We start from the raw sequence: 12186 nt of genomic DNA, 5'->3' as shown, positions 1-12186 counted from the left end.
GATCGAACTTTAGTTTCTAATTTAACCATTTAGGAGACAGACCTTTAGTGAGCCACATTTTTGTGCTTATGATGAACATGTCTTTTAACCAGCTTTTTAAAAACTTACGAGTTTCTTCCTTTGTACCTTTAGGTTCCTTATCATTATCACTTCAATTAATGGCTCTCTCTTGGATTTGAGATTTCAAGGTACCAGCTCCTATTAAGAACCTGGACAGTGGGAGTGGCAATTTCCAGAGCAAAGCATGGTTTCGATTTAGCTTAAGGTTTTAGCCTGCTGTTTTCCAGATGTTGTGACAGAGCAGTCCGTTGGCTGGTTGCCAAAAGACTTAGGGTTACACACCAGTTACCTATAGCGAAGCAAAATTGCCTAGAGTTAGAAAGAAGACACACAATTTGGTTTTTCTCATACTTGCCTTAAGTGGATATTTGGGGGCTTGATAAAATGGAACTGCTTACTGATTTCTTCAGCAAGTAGTAAACTTTCTTGCTCAGCTTTGCTGTACACAAAGGGCACTCACAAACGGCATTTATCATAACACAGTGTATCTTCAGCGTCTTCAATTAAAGTGCAGGCATTACAGTTGGTTTGTTTGAAACTTCGAGCTAGTGTAGAGCACATTGCTAGTAGTTCTCTCCAACTGCACTTCATCTTTATTCAGTCACAGATGGTCACAGCTATTTTGCTTGACAAAGCAAAATGTGGCTGTAGCATATAGCTTTTTATTATCCAAGAATTCAGGGTATCTTGCGCGTAGGATCTCATGCTGATATAAAGGAGGAAAACTTGTACAAAGTTCAGAATGAGGTTTAGACATGAGCCTTCTTGGTCATAACCAACAGAAGGTGGGAATTTAGTTTGGATCGCTTCCTTTACAGTTCTGTTTCCTTGCACTAATTTAGTCTCTGCTCCTCAGTTCTCACAAGTTAACTGCTTTTGTATTCTAGGAGCTGGAGTTCCTAAGAGTGGCTAAGAAAGAGAAACTGAGAGAAGCAACAGAGGCGAAGCGCAACTTAAGGAAAGAGATTGAACGTCTGAGAGCTGAGAATGAGAAGAAAATGAAGGAAGCCAATGAGTCTCGGATACGACTGAAGAGGGAACTAGAACAAGCCAGGCAGATCCGGGTTTGTGACAAGGGCTGTGAAGCAGGCAGGCTCCGGGCCAAGTATTCAGCCCAGGTAAGACCCGACTGCTGAAAGCTGTAATAGCAAGTAAGCTCACGATTTCTGCCGTTTTCAGGGTTAGTTTCAAGTGTCTGTCTGTCCTCTAATGCCAGTGGCCTTGTTTTGTCTAATTTGATATGAGTCCAGCTGCTATCTGTAGAATGTCTGTGCCCCGTCACGTCCATTTACAACCCTAGTCCTAATGCAAGGTGTTACCAATTTGCCTCCACCCGACCACCTACATCAGTCCCACAGTTCTGCCTAGAACTTTGCATGTTTGTCAGTTGAAAATCACCATTTACAGAGAACGAAGACAAATGCTAGTCATTATTTCAGTTCCACTGTTGGCACTGCCAGTGCCCAGGGATCCATTTCAATACTGTAAATATTAGGCAGAGCCACTTTCCCTAATAGTATTTTTCCTTGAAGATCAGGCTAGACCTACAGGAGCTATTTAAAACAAGAGAAGAAACCAAGGCCCATCAATAAGCAAACTGCAGTGCTGGGAAGGAGTGATGTTTACAGTTGTAAAGCACAAGATGAGCAAACTGTCAGGTCTAAGAAAAGACTTCCAGTTTGATCTCAGTGAAGGTTCTAGGAATGCTGGAACGTGTTGTTACAAGCAACTCGTATGCTTTAAGCTTCCGAACTAAAAATCTCTCCCCGCCCTCTCCGCATCAGATTCTCTTGCAGTAAAAGATTCTGAAGTTTATTTATTAAACCATCCAAAGCCAAGCGAACCAAGAGCTCAGGCTGCACATCCTTAAGTCGTCGTGTCTTGGTGTTGCAGGGCATGTGGAATGCAAGGCCATCCGCTGTTCCAAGCCCCCTGAAATGACCCAGCATAACAGGCTGAGCTGAGAGCAGAATGGCAGTGTCCTGGATTTCCCTGAGAAACAGCCCTGAAGAGCAATCCATTGCGTGCCCTGCCTTCCCCTTCCTCCAATAAAACAATCCCAGTTGCCCAGTAATGCGTTTCCTAGAAAAGGGCATGGTCCCACACCCATTGTTAACCCCCTCAAACCCCCCTCCTCTATGGAGAGGTGCTCCCAAACGGCCCCTCTCCTTAAGGCTAACTCCTTTCCTTGCCGCAGCTGCCTCCCCTGTAGTCTTGCCCTGACCTGCTCCCACCTAAATATCCCTCTGCCAAACCCGTCCCCATCGCTGGTTCCCAAGCTAAAAGCCTGGCTGGGAAATGCATAAATAAAAGGCAAGGGTCAGCAAGCGTTAGCAACAGAAGGTCTCTGAAAAATCGGACACACTTGCCTGAATTTAAACCCCTAGAGCAGAGATGTATCACTTGCATGCAAATGCCACATAGGTGTCATGCAGTCACAAGATTCACTTGCATGTTGTAACGTACCCGAATTAATAAGGGAACTCTGCTAGACCATGTTTACTGTAGCAACTTTTCTGCCACGCATGTTGTTAAACACACGCTTCATAAACGTGGTGTTAAGCCTAAGGCATGAGCTGCAAATATTTGCTGTGGTTACTTTAAGGGAGGCGGGGGGAGAGGAAGAGAAAAAGCAATAGCAACCAGAAATTCTTCTAACCCTAGGCTCTCAATAACGGGAAGGGGAGCGGTCCACTTGTACTGCTATGAGACATGTCTAACCAGGAGACCAGAAGCAGGAAATGATGTGGGCTTCCTCCCTAGCATCACAGGATGTCTCACTGATAAGAGGTGTCCAGACTAAACATAACCAGATTGAGAGCTGCTGCACTGGGCGTTGCCGGCAGTTGGCTTCCACTTGAGCAAAAAAAAGCAAGGCAACAGCAAGTGCAGATAAAAGTCAGCGCCATACGTACCGCACAGAGCTTTCAACTCTGCAGGTGTGTCCTCCCTTGCTTTGTGACGCGCATGAAGTTTTTGACAATGATGTGGGTTTTCAGTCTCCTAATAAATTCCCTCCCTGGGAGGGAATAACTGAGGTTTCCTAATACAAAAGGCTAAAATCACCTTAAAAAGAACTCAAGTAGCCAAATATTCTGCAGGTTTGTCTTTTCTAGAGACACTAACGACACATTTGCAGGAGCAACTGCCATGTCCTGTTGCATGTACTCAGGCTTGCTGTTACAGCACCAGAGTGCGGTGCAGCAGCATGAGGATGCTCATTAAGCCCCAAATGCAGTGTTATTGCTGTGCTTGGGCAAAATGTCACATGGCAACTGATGTCTCAGGGTCTGGAATAGCCGCTTTATTTAGCGACTACCTCAGAGATTTCTGCATGGCACTTACTTAATAGAAAAATACCTTAAGTAACGTCAAAGTCTGATTTTTACAAGACTTACTTAAGTTCTTAAGTCAGTCAGTCATGTAAGAAATTTTAAAATAAAGCTTTATACATCCTTTTGTCTTTATTTTGGAGTGCACACAGGAAGTTTGTCACTTATGTTGTGTTCACTTCTTATTTTTGAGGAAACCACAATTCTCTAGACAGGCTTAGTCTGAGAAAACTAGCATCAGGCAAGCATGAGAGGAAATAAGACAACAAATTCAGGGGTGTAAGCATAAAGTATTAGATGCTTAATACCTATTGAATATCAGTGTGGTTTATGCCTGCCTTTTTTCTTACCTTGATACGGAGATCCAAATCCGGATGGGGTGGTGGGGTAGCCTCCATTTTAGCCCCAAACATACGGGTTTTCCTTTCCTTTGTTAAATGGCGATCTTTTGATAACTGCTAATCTTACCTGTTTGTGGCCTAAAATTGCCTATTTCAAACGAGTCCAGTTTTTCTAGTGTTTACACCCTTGAATACTGGGGCTTTTCTCTGCCTTTGGTATCAGTAAGTAAAAAATAGGAAGATTGACTGCTGAGGCCATTGGGGAGGCCGAGGCCATCTGCATCTCTTGCCGTAACTTGGAAAAAGACCGCTAGGTCTCAGCAGGTGATCTCTTCTAAGGCTATTTGGAACATGTAGTTCTTCAAGTCCATTTCTGTGCCACGTTGCTGCACGTTAGGACCTGCTCAGTCCCACTCCTGCCCTCCAAAGTCCAGCTTATTTGTGAGTTGAAATGGTGCTGATTTTCACTGTTTCTTGGAGAGTTTCTGCTCGTTCAGAGGGCTCCCTGCGTCCCAGCTTTCTCGCGTCCATATTCACAATCCCCTTCCCATCTACACTGTACCTCCACATCCCCCGTGCCCATCTTGCCTCCTTACAGTTCCTTATATTTGATATGAAGGAGAGCTGTTCGTGTATACGAGATGATACTACAGTTGCTTTTGTTGGACATCATTAAGCTATAGCTGAGACGTGGGCCTTTGATGTAGGCAACTGGGTGTGTTTCTGGTCACTCCTATTAATAACAAACAGTTGTAGAAGATCAGAAAGCAAATTACTCTACCTGCGCAAACTTAGCTTGTAGTTGACTTTGCCAAATTGCTGTCTGCCTACAGCAGTAGTTGTAATGGTTTAAGCACAGTGACCAGAGTTCCGTTACCCTAAGGCACTCTTTGTTTGTGTTTTTCACCCTCCTTGCTGGAACTTTTATAGAAATATTTAAGAATCTCAAAGCTAAACAGTTCATGCAATACATGTGCATAATTGTACAGCAGTGTATGGAAAAAAGTAGGGAAAAGGGAATTCCTTCCTCATTATCAACTTTGATAATCTTATGTCTGGAAGTACAGGGTTTTATTACTCTTCTCACTTTGTGCTAAGGTGCTCGTCTGTGTCAAAGTCTACAAAATCACGATGGAACGGAAATATTAAAATAGTTTATTATGTTTCTTAATATGCTTTTCTCTAGATTGAGGACCTACAGGTTAAGCTTCAGCATGCAGAGGCTGACAGGGAGCAGCTCCGAGCTGACCTGATGCATGAACGGGAGGCTCGAGAACACTTGGAAAAAGTAGTCAAGGAACTTCAGGAACAACTGTGGCCTAAATCAAGCAGTCAACCCAGCAGTGAAAACACAACGAGCAACGTTGAGAACTAAACAAACACCACGTCATCTAATACACCTACAGAATGACATATATGCACAGTAAGGGAGGATGTGTGGGGTACGTGTGTAAGTGCATGTGTGCGTAGCTGTGTCTTGGCGCACAGATCTATGAATATGGATTCTTATTAGTTGGAAGGCAAATGTTACTCTTTATAACAGAAGCACTGAATTACGCCTCGTTTTTTTCCGATCCATATAGCACAACATCTTACTGTGCCTATAAAACACAAAGTGTTTATAAACAAAATACTTCTAAGTCCACAGCAAATTTTCTACTGGCAAACTCCAAGCAAGCAGCATCGTCCAACTAAAATCAGAGTAAAAGGCAAGCATGGCCGTCTTTTTATGTTGCCCTTCTGCCTGTTGGAACATTTTGGAATTTAAAAACAAACAAACTTTTCTTATAAGCTATTTAAAATAATTCATTACACAGACTCGGTATTAAAAAATTAACAAGATTTTTATAATGAACCTTTAAAAGCAAAACAAAAAAAAAAACCTTCGATGCACAATTTTTAATGACTTGTTATCGGCTTTGGGATTCTTAATGTAGAAGCCCTCTGGTGATGATGCCATTTCATCAGCAGTTTTCCAGCCATCTAGGAAGCCATCACAGTTTTAATCCCGTCACGTGGTTGTATGAGAATTTCAGAGTGCTTTTCAAAGTTGATTTTTTCCTTGGAAAGAATTATCTTCATTTCCTGTCCTGAACACAAGAGAAAGGAAGATGCGGGATTGGAAAGGGGTGGGTGTGGTGGGAGCGGGGATGGGAAGAGAAGATGTACGCTTTAGAATTATAAACCCAGCCTTACAGCCTTCAGTGTTTGCAAATCATGCCATCTTTTCTAAAGACATCTTCATTAATTGACGTGTTCAAAAGACTCGCTTCATCCAAGAGCACTTCAGCTTCAGGAAAAGAAAGGAAGGAAAGGAAGGAAGAAAGGAAACGGAGGCTCTGTAAGTCGGCTGAGAAATAAAGCAGAAGACGTGTGCGTTTTGAAGTCCTTCTGAAATCTTTACTTCAGCTTTCAGTTTTCTGGAAAACTCATCTTTGTTGCACCATCTTACCATAAATTCAGTATTTACCTGCTCTTATCATGAACTGTCAGTCAGGATTTCTGTGCCCAAGGAGAGTGCAACGTCGCATTGTCGGATACTACAGAAAAGAAAAACAACATTTTTGCTGCTGTGAATAAGCCTACATCTTTTTTAAAAAAACTTTTTTGTTTTTAAAAAAAGAAATTACTTTAATTTTGGGATCCAAGCCGCAGCCCCGGAATAAAAATGCAGCATGCCATCATCACTTTGTCTAATTGGTGGTGGTGGTGGTTTTTGTTTTTGTTTTTTTTTTTAAAAAACCTGCACTTTGTCAGAATCTTACTCTGCATTTTATTCCAGATTTCTAAAGTTTACAAGTTGAGCATTCTAGATTCTACCCTGCCTAATAGATGTGAAAATCATCAACCCAGTGTTCCACCACGTGACACCTTGCATCATCATTTACGTTAACGCAAAAATGAGGATTCGGCAGGTATAGAATGCTACCAAATATGAATTCACCAGACCGGTGCACTGCTGGTTGAGTTTTAAACCTGTTTTGCGTGGCTTTGTATCTAACAGAAGTTGGGAAGCAGTACAGATGCTCCCGGAAGTGCTTAACCAATAGAGTTGGTGCTTTACTGAACAAGAGAAAAGTGATTTTCACCCGTAAACACTCACCTCTTACACACTCAAGCTGATCAGCGTGAAGTGAAAATTTGATCTGGGGCTGCAGATGTGCCTTCCAGCTCATTTTTCCTCTCAGCATCTTATATAGGCAATGCTGACACTTTTTTTACCTTAAAGAATAAAAAGAAAAAAAAAAATAAAACCCTATGCATCATCATACACAGAAGTTATTCTAAACGAAGAAACATATTTCCAGTAACCTGTATTTGCTTTTGGACATTAATGCAAACTATGTAAGCTTAAAAATTATTTCCCAGTAGACAGAAAGCGGCTTCCAATCCTAAAATTACAGTATTTACTTACAGTACATTAGAGAGATTTTTTTTTTTTAAACAAAGAGCTGTTTGCTTGAAACCATTATAATAACCATTATAATAACTGTGAGCATTAACAAAGAAGTTCATATATATGTTTTAGGTACAAAAAGAAGAAATACAAAAGGAGTAGAATTACTGGGACAATGTAAAACTGTTGGGAGCAAGAAACAGTTAAACCAAGTAAATTACATGAAACTGTCCGTTTATGCAGGGGTTTGCCCTTGTGTGTTTGGGATGCTGGAGACTGAGTCTAGATGCAGATCTCCTCTTCTAAAGTGCAATGCAAAAGGAATTTTGATTATGCTTAAGCAGGTTTTTTTTTAACGTGGTGTTTTGTTGTTTTTGTTTTTTTTTTTTTGCTTCTTTGTATGTTTTTTTTCTGCGATTATTAAATCATATGCATGGAATTAAAATCTGCCATACGTATATTCATTAATGGGCATTATTACTGTCTTATGTAAAGGGTTTATTTTGTTATGCAGTATGCATAAAAATGTTCTCAGCCTTATGATTTCCAGATCTGTATTATTCACTTATTTCTTCAAGGGAAACTAAATAATTTTAGCTTCAGTTGATCAATGTGCATTTCAGAAGTCTCATTAGGGTAAGCTTTACTGCCATGTGAAGAAATTACACATAGAACAAATGTATTCCCACCCCCACTCCCAGCTTCTTTGAAGCCTTACCTTGTAAATCTCGTTTGTTTGGGTTTTCCCCCCTGATCTTCGATTGTGTCTCTCCCCTTACGACTCAACAAAAAAGGGCAACATGTCCATCTCCGGCCGTTTTTTGCAGGAAAAGCAGTCCGCTTACCTGCAGCACCGACAGCTTTTTTCTTTCTTGTGTCTAGGGAAGCATGCCGATTCGCTGGCACAATTTCTCCTGTGCATACGATGCTTTTATCCTCCAAAATTAATGCCGTCTTCTTTTTTTTCAAAGGCAAAAAATAGAACAGTAAATAGTCTCATCAAACCGCCAGCATCACCTGTGCTTCACAGGTAAACGGCACAAGATTCGCAGGAAAGAAGTCTCCAAAATGAACTTGCAACTATTGTTACAAAACCGTGGTTTCCTTTGCCGTGCGTTACGGTAATTCTATAAAGCAGAATACATGACAAATGAACTTCAGAATGTTTGAGGTTAAGACTCAATAGTATTTGATCCTCGGGAGTTAAAACATCCTAGTAAAAACATTTCTGTCAATTAAGGTTTAAAATCAGTGTGGTTAAATAAGGTGCACGAAGACTGGGAACAAACGTTCTACACCAGCAGTTTGTCAACAGGAGAGGTGTACAGGATAGGAGTCTATCTTAAAGAATTTTGTCATTCCTAAATACGTTTTGACAATAAAATCTTAATTATTTCTGCGGAACGAATAGTTTAATTCAGAATTTCTGTGCATGTAATTTATTTTAAAATTGTGAGAAGACGGCTACAGAGACACTAACTCTAGACAAGGGCTGTCAAACCAGAGGGGGTCTTCAGAGAAAAAAAATTTGTGCAGGTGCTTGAGGTGAGGGAGTTCTGTGTGTAATTTCTGTGTCTGCAACGCCTCAGTAAAACAACCGTTAGCCCGTTCGGGGGGAAGTGCTTCTCTTCTGACTTCTTATCATTGAGACCCGCGGCATTCCCTTTGCGCTCTGACCGGCGAGCATAGGAATTGTAAAGTCACATCTTCTCGTTTCATCTGCTCTTTAGTTTCCTTTAAGAAGTTAAAAGGGAGAAGAGGTGTTTCATACAGGCTGTTGACTCTCCCTGTACTTAAAAATATATTACTTAATACTTGTATATTCAGTTTAATTACTCATCGTTTCTATTACTGAAAGAAGACTTAACGAAGGGAAAAAAAAAACCAACAGCAATAACATTCATATCTATGGAGCAGCTAACTAGTATACAGAATATTCTGCTTTTCAAACAGAACTAGCCAATGTAAAAAAAAAAAGTTAAAAGTAAATTCAACATGTAAATACTTTTTTTCATTTTACACTGTTGTATTATAAGTGTATATGGTGTTTACTTTTTCAAAACTCTTTCTTACCTGGTAGTTGTCTTGTTTTATGAGTTGTGTTTTTAACTAAGAAGAACCTTTGCTGTCTGTTAGGAAAAACAAAACAAAATCTTTTTGCAAGTTTTAAATGTGGGTTAATCTTTCTCCATCGTTTGCATTTTATTTGTCCTCATTTTCACTGTATTTTATTACCAAAAGGTTGGTTTTCTTTCCATTCTGCCCTCTCACCAGTCCATGTGTTTTAGAGAGAAGTTTTTTGTTGGTTTTGTTGTTGTTTTGTTTTGGTTTTTTTTTTTTTTAATCAAAAGAACTCACAGAAATGACATTTTTTCAATTGAAGAAAAATAAATCTTTACATTTATAATAGCCAATAGCATTTCAGCACATTTTTGTTATCCTGGTCTCTCCTATGCTGCTGCTAATGACAATATTATGACTTACTCTACTATTCTAGAACTATTTTTATGTAAGTAATGTATGCTTTCTTGTTTATAAATGCCTGATTTAAAAAAAAATAAGAAAAAAGCTTGGCATATTTATCTATTTCGCTGTGTACCTTGATAGTCCTTTTCCACCCCCTTTTCCACATCCCCTCCCCTTGAAGCAGATAATATTGTAAAATAAAGGACTTTATGAGATTATGTATGAAAATAGCTATGCTTATATACCACAGTGACTGAATGTACAGTGTATAGACGCATTACCTAAAATAAAATTGTTTGTCCAGAAAAAAACAGACATGGGATGTTTTTTTGAGTTTTCTGTGCTTGCAGCTGTGGCCTAATTGTTCAGGCCAGGCAAACTTCTGAGACCGTACAGGGATCTGAAAAAGCGCCAGGTACCTCTGTTTGAAACGTCAAGACTTCTAAGTTAAACACCACAAACTTACAGAAACTCCGCTACGCACACGCATGCACACAACTGACTGATACCGTTACTCGCCTTATATTAATTTCCCAGGTTGCACGTGTATCTGTGCCTGAAGCACCAGCAGCAGTAACGGCAACAATAGTAAAACCCACTGGAAAGAAATCCGGTGCCAGTTGCGCTTTCTTCCGGGAACGCCTTCAACCCAGCAGCCAAAAAAGATGCTCCTGGGCAACAGCCGTGTTAACTGAAGATGAGGTTGTGGGCCGGTGGAATCGGGACACTGTGGAACCACCTCAAGAAAAGGTGTGTAAGGCCGGGGACCGCTCAGCCTGCTGCGGCCCAGCGGTGACAGATGGGTGAACGGGCCACTGGCTGACGCAGACACGCAGAGGCAAACTAAGGCCAGCCTTGGTCAGACGTCTCCCCGTGACATGTGCCACCTCAGAAGTCTGACGACAGAACAATTTTGTATTACATGCTAATACTACTAGATGCATATTTATGGCATGCATATCCAAGTCATATTTTATGAAGTGTCTAGCCCATTTTAGCTTGCAGGGCAAGTTCCAGTTTTGAGATCATGTGACTTATCCACACATTCATCCTCTTACCCCCCCCGCCCCCCGCTAATAACAGCCAACCCCATTTTGTCTATAGGTGGAAGCGGCATTACATTCTCTTAGGTGCTGGAGGGAAGCTCGGATTGCCTGCCATGTTTTAGCTTTTCTGGCAGACCAAAACAAACAAAAATCTGCCTGATCACCTTAGGTGTGCCTCAGCACACTAACCACCTGAGGCTGAGAGTTAAAACGGCACCTTCTTCGCGTTGTTTCCTGGACAGCCTAGTAATAAGACTCTCTAAGGCATCATTTAAACAGACAATCATTTTCAGGTCTGCACGTGACAATATTGTAAGGAGAAAGGAATTTAATTGGAAGTGATGCGTACCACTTTGTGGGGAAATTGTAACAATGAAGTGAGATTTCTTCTGAACAGTGAGGATTGTAAGCATATAAAAGTTTGTAGCAGGTCAAAGGAAAAGAAATACAAGAGGGGAAAAATGCAAAAAGCAGAAGATGGAAACATATGTTGAAGTAATTCTCTCATGGTTTTCTGAGAAATGGCTACAGAATTTCCACAGCTCTGGTACATTTCTTAACATGCCCTTGTAAAACACTGGAAAAGATTGGACAGCTTAAAAAAAACCCAAAAAAATCTCTACTTCACATTTCTGCCTCACTGCAGCCTTGCTTTCTATGGGCTTGGTTTATTTCCTGTTTCTACCACCTGGATATTAGTGGGCAAAACCAGGCTGAGCTGCTGCCCTTCCTCTACAGAAGGCGAAAGTTGTTAAACATTCCTGGCCGGTCACACCGATACAAAGCTACCGCTGTATTCTTCCAACACACCCCGGAGTATCGCTTGTCCGTTGGCTTTTTCTTCTCCCCCGTCCCCTTGTTGACAAAATGAGCACAGACACAAAAACCTGTAAGCTATTCTTTCATAAGTATTAGCGACTGAAAACTGATCCAACCATTCTTGCTATCTTCTGCGCAAATGAAACTACGGGAACTTTGCTCACAATCGATGCTGGAGCTATAGGCTTGAAGTCGAAAGCCACCTGCTTAACGACAAGCTCTTGGATAAACATCAGTATACGCTGCATTCCGCATGGAGAGTTCAGAGCGATGCCCCTCTTGCTCTTGCTTTTGCTAGAGCTGCCGCTAACGGTGTTCAATCACTGCGCATTATGAGTGAGTTTTCTTCAACATGGACAAACTGCAGCAAAGCACCTAATTTTAGTCACTATCGGCCCAACATCACAATTTAGCCTAAATTCAAAATGCTTACCACAGAAAAGTTGGACCCTTTCTCTTCAGCATTAGAACCCTACAGCCCAAAAGAAAACTGCTGAAACAGTAAGACTTTGCTTCTGTCTTTTCTGCTGTAGGCCTCCTGATCCTACACTAAAGTCTCTTCTGCTGAAATCTCATTTTGTAGCATAGTTACAGCCCATGAGTTTCTGGCACCTGTACTGCTTTCTCCAGTGCTCTACTCCTCTAATTCCTTCTGCCGACGGGCAGCATAGAACTGCCCGTGAAAGCAGAGTTCATTACCAAAAATGCTTCCCACCTATCTGTGA

At 41.1% G+C, this 12186-nt stretch overlaps 1 protein-coding gene across 2 annotated transcripts in view; it reads left to right on the top strand.

Annotated features, from left to right (window-relative positions):
- Window positions 1-9907, top strand: part of SKI (SKI proto-oncogene) — a 122036-nt gene extending 112129 nt beyond the window's left edge. For both annotated transcript variants that reach the window (XM_009325132.1, XM_009325131.1), the window contains 2 exons: window positions 948-1178; window positions 4920-9907. In XM_009325132.1, coding sequence (XP_009323407.1) covers window positions 948-1178; window positions 4920-5108 — 420 coding nt within the window. In that variant the 3' untranslated portion in view covers window positions 5109-9907. The remainder of the gene's footprint in view (window positions 1-947; window positions 1179-4919) is intronic.
- Window positions 9908-12186: the final 2279 nt, after the last annotated feature.

Source organism: Pygoscelis adeliae, unplaced genomic scaffold (assembly GCF_000699105.1).
Source record: "Pygoscelis adeliae isolate BGI_AS28 unplaced genomic scaffold, ASM69910v1 Scaffold36, whole genome shotgun sequence".
In the NCBI taxonomy this organism is placed as follows: Eukaryota; Metazoa; Chordata; class Aves; order Sphenisciformes; family Spheniscidae; genus Pygoscelis; species Pygoscelis adeliae.
Note: the sequence above shows the minus strand (reverse complement) of the source record. Positions and strands in the feature narration are given on the sequence as shown.